The 13206-nt window shown below is 25.0% G+C and overlaps 1 protein-coding gene across 10 annotated transcripts in view; it reads left to right on the forward strand.

Annotated features, from left to right (window-relative positions):
- The window catches only part of LOC129615233 (dual 3',5'-cyclic-AMP and -GMP phosphodiesterase 11-like), a 31383-nt gene that overhangs the window by 15052 nt on the left and 3125 nt on the right, over positions 1–13206 (forward strand). For 6 of the 10 annotated variants that reach the window (XM_055530342.1, XM_055530341.1, XM_055530347.1 and 3 more), the window contains 13 exons: positions 7108–7209; positions 9580–9904; positions 9983–10126; positions 10300–10654; positions 10891–11033; positions 11099–11249; positions 11419–11574; positions 11633–11931; positions 12107–12170; positions 12297–12455; positions 12514–12690; positions 12767–12853; positions 13016–13183. In XM_055530342.1, the coding sequence (XP_055386317.1) occupies positions 7137–7209; positions 9580–9904; positions 9983–10126; positions 10300–10654; positions 10891–11033; positions 11099–11249; positions 11419–11574; positions 11633–11931; positions 12107–12170; positions 12297–12455; positions 12514–12690; positions 12767–12853; positions 13016–13183 (2301 nt within the window). In that variant the 5' untranslated portion in view covers positions 7108–7136. The remainder of the gene's footprint in view (positions 1–7107; positions 7210–9579; positions 9905–9982; positions 10127–10299; positions 10655–10890; positions 11034–11098; positions 11250–11418; positions 11575–11632; positions 11932–12106; positions 12171–12296; positions 12456–12513; positions 12691–12766; positions 12854–13015; positions 13184–13206) is intronic. The other 4 variants (XM_055530351.1, XM_055530349.1, XM_055530350.1 and 1 more) reach the window with 1 other exon arrangement.

Here is a 13206-nt window from a genome sequence, read left to right on the forward strand (position 1 = left end):
ATAAACCATTGCTCCTTATTTATTTGTTTAAAAATTTCTCTCAAATTTAAAATGCTTCTAAAATTTGAAAATCTAATTTGGAAGGATAAATTACTTAGTAATGTAAAGCGTAATAATATTACGCTTTACATTACACTTGTTTGTACACTTGTATAGGTAAATTTAATTACAGTTAGAATCAATTTGAAATTCTGAAATTTTCTTATAATTCTTTAAATAGAAGAAGCAAGAATTTTACATTTCCTAACAGTACTATAATTTTTTCAAAATTATAGTACTTGCCATTCAAAATGAACGTATCAATTCAAGCAAAGCAATTCGGCAAGTATGTATTTTATAATTTTTTTTTTTAATCTCTGTATTTTGGACAACGTCTAAAAAAAATCCGTAACCTAAATCATAACACAAATTTTAAAATTTTTGAAGTGTTTTTACTACATATAATGAAAATTGTTATTAATGAATCATCCTGTGTATATAAACATACTTACATATATCATTTCTAATAAAAAATATTGAATTTCAACATAGTTTTTCCAAAAATTTAACGTCTTCAAAAAATTAAACCGTTTCATAGTCGGTTTAAGCACATTTTCAATAAATTGAAAATTTTATATAACGCTGTCTTGTCTATCTGTTTGCTTACAGAATTTCTATCATGTACAAAACCGAAATATCAAATTTTTTTTTTTTATACAATTATATGTCTTAACGAAAATATAGGGAATTTTCTTATTTTAAGAAAAATTTTCCCTTTTCCCTTTCAATTGTAGCATTCAAACTTAATGCTTGTATTTCAAAAAATTATAAAAAAATGTCAGGTTACTCAATTGATATTTCAAATATAGATAACAGCTTATTTGAACTTGATTTTTCACAAATTTTTTAAAGTAATTTTTCTTCAACATGGCATTTTGGATGGTTGTTCAATTTTAAAAATATTTTATTTTGCTAAAATAAAATTTCTTTTTTACATTATGTATCTCCTATTTTTGAGCTAAAAAAGTTTGCAAAACAATTAATTTTTCTCTCTTTTTCTGTCTATTACATTCGACTGCAAATGCTCCTAATTTATGCATTTTCCTTGTTTAAACTAAATTGCATTTTCCTAACCAATTAAATTTAAAGTTTTGAAAGGAAATGTGCTATTTTACAGAACATGAATTTGATCAATTACAATATTATTTGTTTCTCTTAGGAACAACTTATTTCGACCTTTTATGATCTGTTTTATTGTTTTAAATTTTGGACATTGACTTACGTTGCTATATGTGTTTATTTATTTATTCAAACTGTACGTACATATATACATATTTGTATTATATATTAAATATCTATTGTAGTCATATTACAAAGTATCATAATTTTTTAAGTTTCCAGTAAAAGTTGCATGTTTTTTTTTTTTATTAAAAATGGAAAAACAAATTTAATATGCCCCACGTGGTATGTGCACGCGATTATTTATACATACATTTAACTAAGTATACATGTATTTAAGTTTATATATACTTATGTATGTATGTATGTATAAAATTTATATACTTATGGATATTTTCGAAAATACATACATTTATTATTAAATGCTTACGAAAGCAGTGGTTACATACTTATATACTTAATCATTCCATAATATTAATATTTTTACTGTACAACCATAACTGTATACACAAATGTGCATCAATATAACAGTTAAGTATGTATGTATATATATACTACGTATGTATCTTGATGTGCCAAATGAAATTTTATTGTTTGTATATTTACTCCCAATGTTAAAAATATTTTTATAAATTCATTTTTGTATATATACATACATACGTATGCATATGTATGTACACATGTAGGCATTTTTTTATTTAGAATAAACTGGGTTTCTTTTCTGCTTTGTTTTATTAATTTGAATTACATATTTCAAAAATTTAAAAGCTTTAACTTCGAAATATAATTTGAAAGATCTCATTGAAGGGTGTGTTTTTTATCTTTATGTTTTTCTATTTTGGACATAAAATAAGTATAATTGATCAATAATAATGAGTAATCAATAGTCATTAATTAAAATCAATTTATAATTGTATGTACATTTATTACATATATTTTTTGATTCAACAATATTAAATTTATTAATGATTAATAAAATCTTTGTACGTCTACGTATGTAAGATTGTATTGAATCTTAAACATTAAAAATATATTTTTAGATAAAATTATATTGATTCATAAAATATACATATGCACTCAAGTATATACACTTAACAGTTAGATGATTTACATTATATACATGCATACATACAAATATATACATAAATTATTTTTAATTATGCATTCAAATTCAGAAATTTTTTTATTACTTAAACAGCCTTTCTCACTACACTACACTTATGTATGTACATATTGAAAATTACTATGTCTAAAAATATACTTGTTGGATCATAATCCATTAGAAAAAGTTCTTGAACTCATATTATGATGTCTGAAATTTCAAATACTTTTTCAGCATTTCATTTTGGCATTATTTTAGGAAAATTGCTTAAGTGTATATAAAAAAGCATTTTTGTATGTGTCGTACAAACATAAATTTAGAATTAAATTTTTAATTACCTTTGAAAGATATAATATTATAAGTGCATTATATGTATACTGTATAGGACCGTGAGAAGTAGACTATTTTACGCAGACCAGTTTTACATTTTTGATCACTTTTAAGAAAATATTTAACAGATTGACTTGAAATTTCATATATAAGTTTCGTTTGAAAGCACAAAAACCCTCCTAAACCTTTTTGGAAGAAATCAGGTGTTAGCAATTGGACTTTTATTACGGGTCAAATTTATATTTTTGATTCATATATAAAGAGAAATAATATTCTAACTTTTGAATTTAATTATTTAAGTTTTATTTGCTACGGAAACTAACTGGCGAAATTTTAAGGGAATTCGGATGGCACAAAGCGAATCAAATTTATATTTCTCTAAGGATGATAACTAAAAGCTTACTAGCTTTTAGATCTTGGAAAGAAGTGTTTAAAAGGTATTTTTATAATTTTATGCAACACTTTCGCTAGACAATACACGTTGCGATCGGTAGATTTTTTGTATACTTATTGAATATTTTATAAAAATTACAATTACTGAATTACCTTCACTTATCGGACCAGAGTTTGAATCCGCTTGATTTATTTACCCATTCTCATTTATTTACTTCAATCTTAATCAATTCTTCACTCATTTGTGCATATATACTTTGTTTCGAAATATATATATATATATATAATACAAATCCCGAATCATTATCTCTTAAATAATCATCATCAACCGTGGATTATAAAGTGATGCATAACACCTGTGTATATGCATATACATAATGTTTTTTACCTCATTTAGTGTTTGTAAGCAAAAAAGTTTATTTAGTTAGTACGTAAAAATATCGCGTTGCCAATAAATTACAAAGAACACCTTGCTAATATAGGTTCTTAGGAATAAATTGATAAATTTGTGAAAGTACAATTTAATTATTAATTGGTAAGCCAATATTGGATTGAGGCAGTCGCAGAGAAAAAAACACGAAAACAATTTAATGTCATAATAAAGAAATTTCAAAAATTTGATGTTTGATTAACAGTCAAACGCAAAAATTTCTTAATAGTTTGCTAATTTAATTAGAATTGCTTTTTTAATCACATTTAATTTTCTTGGAGTATGTATGTATATGGATATATTAGCCGGTATTAGTTTTCCTTTTGAATTGAATGTTGTGCTTTGTTTTGTAAATTATATTTTTCTTTGATTTCAGAAATTTCATCTTCGTAATCTTATTTCTCACTAGTAAACTACAATACAATAAAATCTTAAAATCTTTAATTTACAAATAAAATAAAAGGTCAATATACATTTAATTCTCAAATAAATTATAGATGATGAATTATCCTTGCGTTATAAAAGGATTATTATTTTTATAATTGATTTTTTACTTGCCTCTTTTACTATATCTAATCTTACTCACTGCAATCTACTTATACAGATAATTCAAAATCTAAGATGTATGTATGTATGTACATATATATATATATATATATATATATATATGTATATATGTAGATTATTATAGACAGTATTATCAAGCGTATATGTACATACATATATGCTTATTTGGAATTTGTATATTTTTACTATTTTTGTACTTAATTGAATATTTCAACCGTTAATATAAGAAATACGAGTATATACTAAGTATAAAATCTTGGAATTTCAAATGAATTCAATTCAAATTTCCGAGTAAACATTTATTACAACTATACATTTTAAGTATTTTGTAAGTAAGAGAAAAAATTATTAAAACAAAAGCAGCAATATAGATTAACATTTCACACTTACATATACTTATATTACATATACATACATTAATTTATACATACATAGCAATTGAAAAGAATTAATTAATACCTATTGAATTGCTACGCATCGAAGTAACAAAAACAAAAGCTTAATTAAATATAGGTATACAAACATAGATCAAGAATATATGTAAGTAGGTATGTAGGTAATTTGTAAAACAGATAAAAATATCAATAAGTACAAGTAAAAAAAAAATGTTTTTTATTTTGTTATCATAAAAATCAACTTACTATCTATGAATAGCTAATCAAAAAATCGAATACAGTAAAAATCTTCTCCAGCGGATACAATGAAAACGCGGGCTATTCATATTTTATTGGACAAGTTCACAATATGAATATCAAACAAATATATTGTTATACTTAAATAAACAAAATATTGCTCCTTCCCTCCGTAACAGTGAAAGAAAGAAAAAGAAACAAATAAAAAAAAATATTTTTGTAAAATTGGTTTACTAAGTTGGGCTCGCATTAAAATTCTTGTTTACAGTGTAAAGCAATCAATGCTAAAATTTTGTCTTCACTAGACCAAATTTCTACTGTATTAACTTATCTATACTTATTGACTATGACGAATTTAATTCCTCGTAACCCCCCAAAATTTCGAAATTGACATTTTGATGTCATTAGATTCGGAAAAAGATTCTTTACCATGGTGCAAAATGTTATAAGCTAGAAACAACTTTTTCTTAATTTAATTTAAATAAAACGTAACCCTTCGATTTGCCGTAGGTATATTTCTGTCTTGCAATATCTCGTTACCAACACATTATTTTGCTACGAGAAATTTCATGTCAAAAAATTCTATTAAAAAAGATATAGATATACGGAACCTACCTTGTTCGTTTATCATATTTATAAAATGTTATTTTTACGAAATTCTTTGCAATTGTAAGTATTATAAATATTATTTTAGAAAAAAGAAAAGAATTAATTTTATATTTGATTTTTCTTATCCTTTTAAAATAAATTTTATCCGAAAAAAACTATTTCAGACGGTGATATTAAAGATATTCTTAACGAAATACGCAATGAATATCCTAAAAATAATTCAAAAATCGTAACAACAAAACCGCTGGAAAAAGATAAAAATCTAAGTGGTGTATAGCAGTCAATAATGTCATACAAACTTTAGTTATTAAACCGATCTTTAACAATCCGATAATATAGAGAATTCTGCTATGGAAATTTAAAATAACACGATATACACGTTATATAATTGAAATAGTTGAATCGGCTGTTCCAACTTAATAATCAAGACAAGGCCGATAATAATACATAAACTGCAATTATTTAAAAGTATAATGAACAGAATTATTTAATTTTTGTGATAAATGTATTTTTATCTGTTCATATTTGTTATAATTAAATAAGTATACTTATATTTAATTTATAAATGTTTATACGTTATAAATTAAAATAAGAGGTAAAAATAAATATTAGCAACTGAAACAAAATAATATATTTCCATGAAAACCTCATATCCCCCAGAATTTAGTTGAACAAGACCGCGTACTTCCATATACTTACATATATTTCAAACATACTAAATAGTATGTTTGAAAATAAAAGAATATACTTAGTTTTAAAATTATAATATGAGCAGTGTTTTAGGAATTTTTTATTGTTTTAGAATGTTTTTTTTTTTTCGTTTCCTGTAAAATTAGAAAAAATCCGATACAAGATATTGCATTTGCACAGCCATTATGTCCTTGTAATTAAAAGATTTAATATAATGGTGTGTTTAATATTATAGAAAATCAATATTTTAGTTAAGTAATTATGTATGTGTACTGCATAAGGGTTAGATAAACGTTTTTAATATAATTGGCCAAAATATATGTTTTTTCACGTTGATTATAATATGCTTGTAGCGATCCATAAATAGAAATGTTTATGAAAAGATTTTAACACATAATTTTGAAAATCATTTGTTACATTAATGGAGTTAATAAAATTAAATAAATAATACAATAAATAATAATTAAATATGTAATTATTGCGTCGCAAGAATATTTTTTACAAGCACTATTGTATAAAATTTCCAAAAATTTAATATTCTTTTTATTAATTTTCCTAAGATGACCGCCAGTTATAAGGCCTTAGTTAATTGTATAAGTATATTATGTATGTACTCGTATATATGCGTTATTAAGTTCTCACAGAAAATCTTGTTCGCAAATAATTTTAAAATAAAGATTCTTAAGAAGATTGTAATAATATTCACCTTTTAAAATTATATTTCTGGAAAGCAGAATTAAATTAAAAATTATAATTCATCTAAATTTTCGAGAATTATTGAATTTATTTTATCAAATGCACTGTACTTAAATATGAACTGCTTAAATTTTATAACCTCATAAATGTCTGTATTATTCTCTATATGCTTAACTATAACGCACATTAAATAAAAAATGCGCTTATTAAATTAAAATTTTTTTGCAATAAAACTAACAAAAAAATATACGTTCATATATGTATGTATGTATATTTTCATTTCATTTTAGTTACTTATTAAAAATAATATCGAAAATTTAATTAAATGTTCTATTGCTTTTTAATTTTATATCGAATTAAAATTAAGCATAAAATTAATATGTATGTAAGATGGTTTAAGAAACACATTTTTTTTTTCATATTTTCATTTTATTACCGCAAAAGCAGAAAACAAGAATCTTCTTTTCAAACAAATTTTTTTTTTTCTTAAAATCTTGCAGACTACACAGCTATTCCCAGTTCAGAACTAATGCAGTTATGCAACAGTGCATCATGTAGCCACAAATTATCATGTCGTTGCAATTTCAGAAGGCGATGGCAAGGTGAATATTAAAATACGTACATACATACATACATACAATTTTTTTTTTAATATACAAAAATTAAATTTTTATTTTAATATGAAAAATTACCAATAAAGTCAAAATTTTCATGAAATCCTTAACGAAGAAATGAAGTGGAGTAAATTAAAACTTATTAAAGAAAAACTAATTGGTAGCACAAAATCTTGTTTAAAATTGTAATTTCAATTGAATGGTATGAGAAGTGAGAATGTCACATATTCCTACGTATACAATTAGTAAAATTTTCACAATTTGGAGATTGTAAGAATTTCAATAAATGTTGCAAAAGTTGTTATGTTTATAAACAAAATTATAATACTTATTTTATTTCATAGTGGAATATTTTTGTCGAAATTTTTTTTTTTTTTTGAAAAATAATTGCACTTTAAAAGTGGAATATTTCTAAATAATGTTGTTAGTAAATAATGTTGTGTAAAAGGTCATACCTTTTACAGCCTAATGATGTATTTCGCTTTGTCATCTCACTTTTTATTCACTTTCAAATCAGAATTCAACGTTTTTCTAATAAGATTACTCATTTTATCAATTAGATTTTTGCATTTTTTCTCAAATTATCCACTGAACGTTTCACTTTCAAAATCAATTAGTGAATAAATTTACAAATATATTATACGCCAATATATTATGATAGTTACTCACTTTCCTCTCACTTGGCGAGTAAAATAGCGAGATACACGATCAGGCTCTAATTTTTTTTTGAATTGGCAACCGCTTCTATTGAAATTTGAATTTCATTAAAATTATAAAAAAATATTAAATGGATTGAATATATCGAAGAAGCTGAAATGATCAATGAAAAATACTTCAAGTGAACTGTTAATTTAATTTAACATTAAAAATATGTGTTTATTTAGCTCTGAAATAAGTTTTTTATTCTTCATAAAAACATATATATAAATCCATATTAAGAAACCCTTGGAATATATTCGCGCGACAGATTTTTCCGTTTTTATAACAAATCCATCTTATAAGTGGAATATAAATATTTTTAACAACTGGAATTTTTTAGCATATTTTTTGTTCAAACCAACACAACATGTTTTCTTCAGAATAACACATGCAATGAAATCCTTAAAAGCTACTTGTGTCAAAATTATTGGTATTTTAATGGAGAGTTTTAAAATAGCGGCCAATTTATTTGGCAACATTTATGAGAATTTTTATGCTCTTTATAATTGATATACAGTCAATACACGCTTAAATAGTCACACAGTTCACGCACAAAGCATAGGTGCTTGAAAGAATATTATTATTCCAAAAATACACTTTAGTATAACAATTTTTATATAATTCTTGTGAAGTTCTTACAGTAAATCAAAATTCTAGCAGTACCATTTAATTCTTTATCTTTTTTCTTGATCTTTACCATTTAATTTTGGTGTTTATTTTACTCTATCTATGGAGCACAATCGTATTACCTTAGCTTTTTAAAAAGCTTTTCTTAGGAGCTGGGACTTTAGAAGTCCAATGTTTGAAACTGTTATCGAAAAAAATTTGTAGAGATTTGAACGACATTTTGAACGATATACCTAATGAATATATTTGGAGAATTTTTTTGAAGCTTATACGGTAGGTTCCCGTGGGCTACTCATTCATTAAATTATTTTCAATACCAATTTAAGTGGAGTAATAAGATGCATCTGTGTCGAATTTCAAGAACCTATCTCTTTGCGATCTCAAACGAGCGCTTCAAGAATAGACCATTGCATTGGCATTCCATTATATTAACATCGGGATTATATGAACAGCAATTTTTTATCATTAACAACTCTGTTTGACGAACACTTAAAAACTTCTCTCTTATATTCTTTTATATGAACCTGTTTTTCTCTATTTAAACTCATAATCAGATGATATCGTGATAGCATGAAAATTCTTCAGAGCCTTGAATGTTTCAGTTTACTTAAATTTTCTTTTCTTGTTTTTATTTTCAAATTTATGAGTTTGTGACTTTTGTTATAAATTTATGAGTTATGAAATGAGTTTCACTTATAAAATTATGAATTATATTGTTTTTTTTATTCAAGAACAATAAATTTAATTAACGTAGAAATATTTTTTTTTGTTTACCTTCACTTACATGAAAATCGGGTTTATATTGAACGCGTGACTACGGTGCTTACTTATGACAAATATTCTACCTAAATTATATTTCATTAAAAATAGTTTCTTAACATTTCGTTAACATGTAGTGCCTCCATCCTTTGTAACAATTAGTATAACTTGTGATCAGTAAAAAATATTTTCGTTTTTGAGTTTATAAATTTATTTTTAAAATTAATATTATTCATAGTTTATTCAAAGTTTTTTTTTTTAATTTTTTATTAGGATTACATTTGCGTAGCATAGAGGAACCACAGACAAGTCAACATAATTCTCATAATCAACAACAATCGCAAACATTATTACAGTCTCAATTACAAAATCAACAACAGTGCAATCTAATAGGATTGCATACCCAGAATAACAATACCAGAATGCCTTCAGAGCAGGGGGGCACGGGATCGGGATTTGATAATATTGGATCTCGTTCTAGTGTCCCCCTGCAATTACAAATGCTTCCATCTTCTCAACAACGTTATGATGCCGAGTATGCCAATATGGAAGCATGGATGGATGAAAATCAAGAATTCGTACAAGACTATTTTTTAAGGTAAAACATTTTGAATTTTTTTTTTCTTTTAAGTGTATTTTATATAAGTATATTTTAAATACATTTTTTGGTTTTTAGAAAAGCTACACGTCAATTGGTAGACGCATGGTTGGTATCACATGCAACATCTGCTGGTAACGATGTTGTAGGTTCACCAACACAAAATAACGGACAACAAAATTGTTCGTCACGCAGCGGTTCCGGTGCAACAACACCTGTAAGGTACATACATAGAATTTAATTGTTCATTGCAATAAGTTATTTAAAATATTTAATGAATGATACAATTGATTAAAGAAGAAGTAAATTGCTAAGACTCATGCATTTATTCAAATTTTTATCTTAAATTTATTCGATTCAAATAATTTAATTTTTTAATATTATTTTTTTTTTAGAAAAATATCAGCGCATGAATTTGAACGTGGTGGATTAGTTAAACCAATTGTTAATACAATTGATGGCACACCAACATTTTTAAGTATAGGCTTTCCTCATAATAATAATCCTCATACCTATCATCATAGTAGTAGTGCTAGCAATAGTTATCATTACCCGAATGATTGTGCAACAAATCAAAGTTATAGCACAAGCACTAGTAGTAATAGTAGTATTAATTCTGGTTACATAAAAAATAGTTGTAATAATACAAATTGCAATCATCACATTATATCGGGTGCTTCAAATAGACCACAGAGGCTTTCCAGAAATGAATTAAAGCATTTGGATGAAAAAGAATTAATATTTGAGCTGGTGAGCATTTAAAAATTTTTCAAAAAAATCTGCTAATATCTTAATATTTTTTTATTTTGTATAGATATTTAAATAATTTATTTAATTTTTTTTGCAACGTATTATTAAAAATAACTTTAATTTGGGGTTTCCATTTTTTCATAATGGTCATCCTATATAATTGTGCTAATATACATTGGTTTTATGAGCTTTAAAAATAAAAAAACAATCTTCTTGTTATTTGCCGTAAATTATAGGTTAAGGATATTTGCGATGAATTAGATATTCGATCATTGTGTCATAAAATTTTACAAAATGTTTCAATTCTTTTAAATGCTGATCGGGGTTCATTATTTCTTGTTCAAAGTAAATGTGATAGAATTAAAGGCATTTCAAAAAAGTGAGTTTCTCAGAATACGTACATAAACTGAAATTTTGTATTTATTGGAATAATTTGTTTTTTAGATGCTTGGTTTCAAAATTATTCGATGTGTGTCCGAAAAGTACAGTAGAAGAAATGGAAAATCAGAATGAAGTTCGTGTAAATTGGGGCACCGGTATAGCTGGTCATGTAGCTGAAAGTGGTGAACCAGTTAATATTCCAGATGCCTATAAGGTAACTACATTTTACTATACTTTACAAATTTTTTACTTAAATTACTCAAAAATTATTTATTTGAAACAGTTTTTTTTGCAATCAAGAATTCAAAATTTCGTATTGTACTATTTCTTTCACCATATGTTTATAATGAAACTAATGATTTTTGTTTTTCCTATTTTTTAAGGATTACAGGTTTAACAGAGAAATCGATAGCCAAACGGGTTATCGAACAAAAGCTTTATTATGTATGCCAATTAAAGATTCTACTGGTGATGTTATAGGAGTTGCTCAAGTTATGAACAAATTGGAAGGTGAATCTTTTACAGAGAATGATGAAAAGGTATATTAATAAAATTAGTTGCTTTAGTTGTATAAAGAATTAAAATTTTTATTTATAGATTTTTGCTTCATATTTACAATTTTGTGGCATCGGTTTACGTAACGCTCAACTATATGAGAAATCTCAATTAGAAATAAAAAGAAATCAAGTTTTATTAGATTTAGCGCGTATGATATTTGAAGAACAAAGCACTATCGAGCACATGGTATTACGTATCCTAACTCATATGCAAAGTTTAATACAATGCCAAAGAGTTCAAATTTTGCTGGTGCATCAAGCATCGAAAGGAAGTTTTTCACGGGTATTTGATTTTGAAGCTAATGATCTAAGTGAAGATGATACTAAATCAAGAACAAGGTGCGAAAATATAGGTTTGAATTAAGATGATTTGTATAGTTCTTTAATTTGGAAAATATTAAATATTTTCATTGCTATATACCAAACACATAAAGTAAATTATTATACAGAATTGCCAAAAAAAAAAAGTTTTCAAAATTTTGACTTCATCAATATTATCTCTTTTTGATTTTAGTCCCTTTGAATCAAGATTTCCTATTAATATCGGCATTACAGGGCACGTGGCTACAACTGGTGAGGTAAAAATTAAAATATCTTGAAATATACATATGTACATATTAATATATGTACATATTTAGTTGTCTTCGTTTACAAACAAATATAAATACAAATATTAATTCTTGCATTCTTTGTTCTATTGTCAGACTGTTAACATACCAAATGCTTATGAAGACAGCCGTTTTGATCCCAGTGTTGATGAAAATTTAACATTTAAACACAAATCTATTTTATGTATGGCTATAAAAAACTCATTAGGACAAATAATAGGTGTAATTCAATTAATTAATAAATTTGATGATTTGGTAAATAAAATATCAATTATTTTATTATATTTTTTTAACAAAATATTTTTATTAACAGTGCTTTACAAAAAATGATGAAAATTTCGTTGAAGCATTCGCCATATTTTGTGGTATGGGTATTCATAATACTCATATGTATGAAAAAGCGATAATTGCTATGGCCAAACAGAGTGTAACATTAGAAGTGCTTAGTTATCATGCATCTGCTTCAATTGATGATGCTCAAAGATTAGGAGTAAGTAGAAAAAAAAAATTATAAAATAAAATGTATACATATGTGTTATTTATATGATATTTAAAATCATTTTTAGAAATTGAGAATTCCTTCATCTGCTCATTTTCAATTACATGATTTTAAATTTGATGATTTATATCTGAGTGATGATGATACGCTTAAGGTAATTCTTTTCTTAAAGTTTCAATGCAATCTAAAGAAATTTGGGATTTTGAGTGAAGTTAAATATTTTTTAAAAATTTTGTCAAGATCACTAAAATGATTTTTTTTTTAAATTAAAATAAAACTTTAATAAAATTAAGTATTTTTGCTTTTTATATTTTAGGCATGTTTGCGCATGTTTCTAGATTTAGATTTTATTGAAAGATTTCATATAGAATACGAAGTACTATGCCGATGGTTACTAAGTGTTAAAAAAAATTATAGAAATGTAACTTATCACAATTGGCGACACGCTTTTAATGTTGCTCAAATGATGTTTTCTATTTTAACGGTAAGTAAAAGATATTTGTTAGG

This window comes from Condylostylus longicornis, unplaced genomic scaffold (genome assembly GCF_029603195.1).
Source record: "Condylostylus longicornis isolate FDR11 unplaced genomic scaffold, ASM2960319v2 ptg000135l, whole genome shotgun sequence".
Lineage (NCBI taxonomy): Eukaryota > Metazoa > Arthropoda > Insecta > Diptera > Dolichopodidae > Condylostylus > Condylostylus longicornis.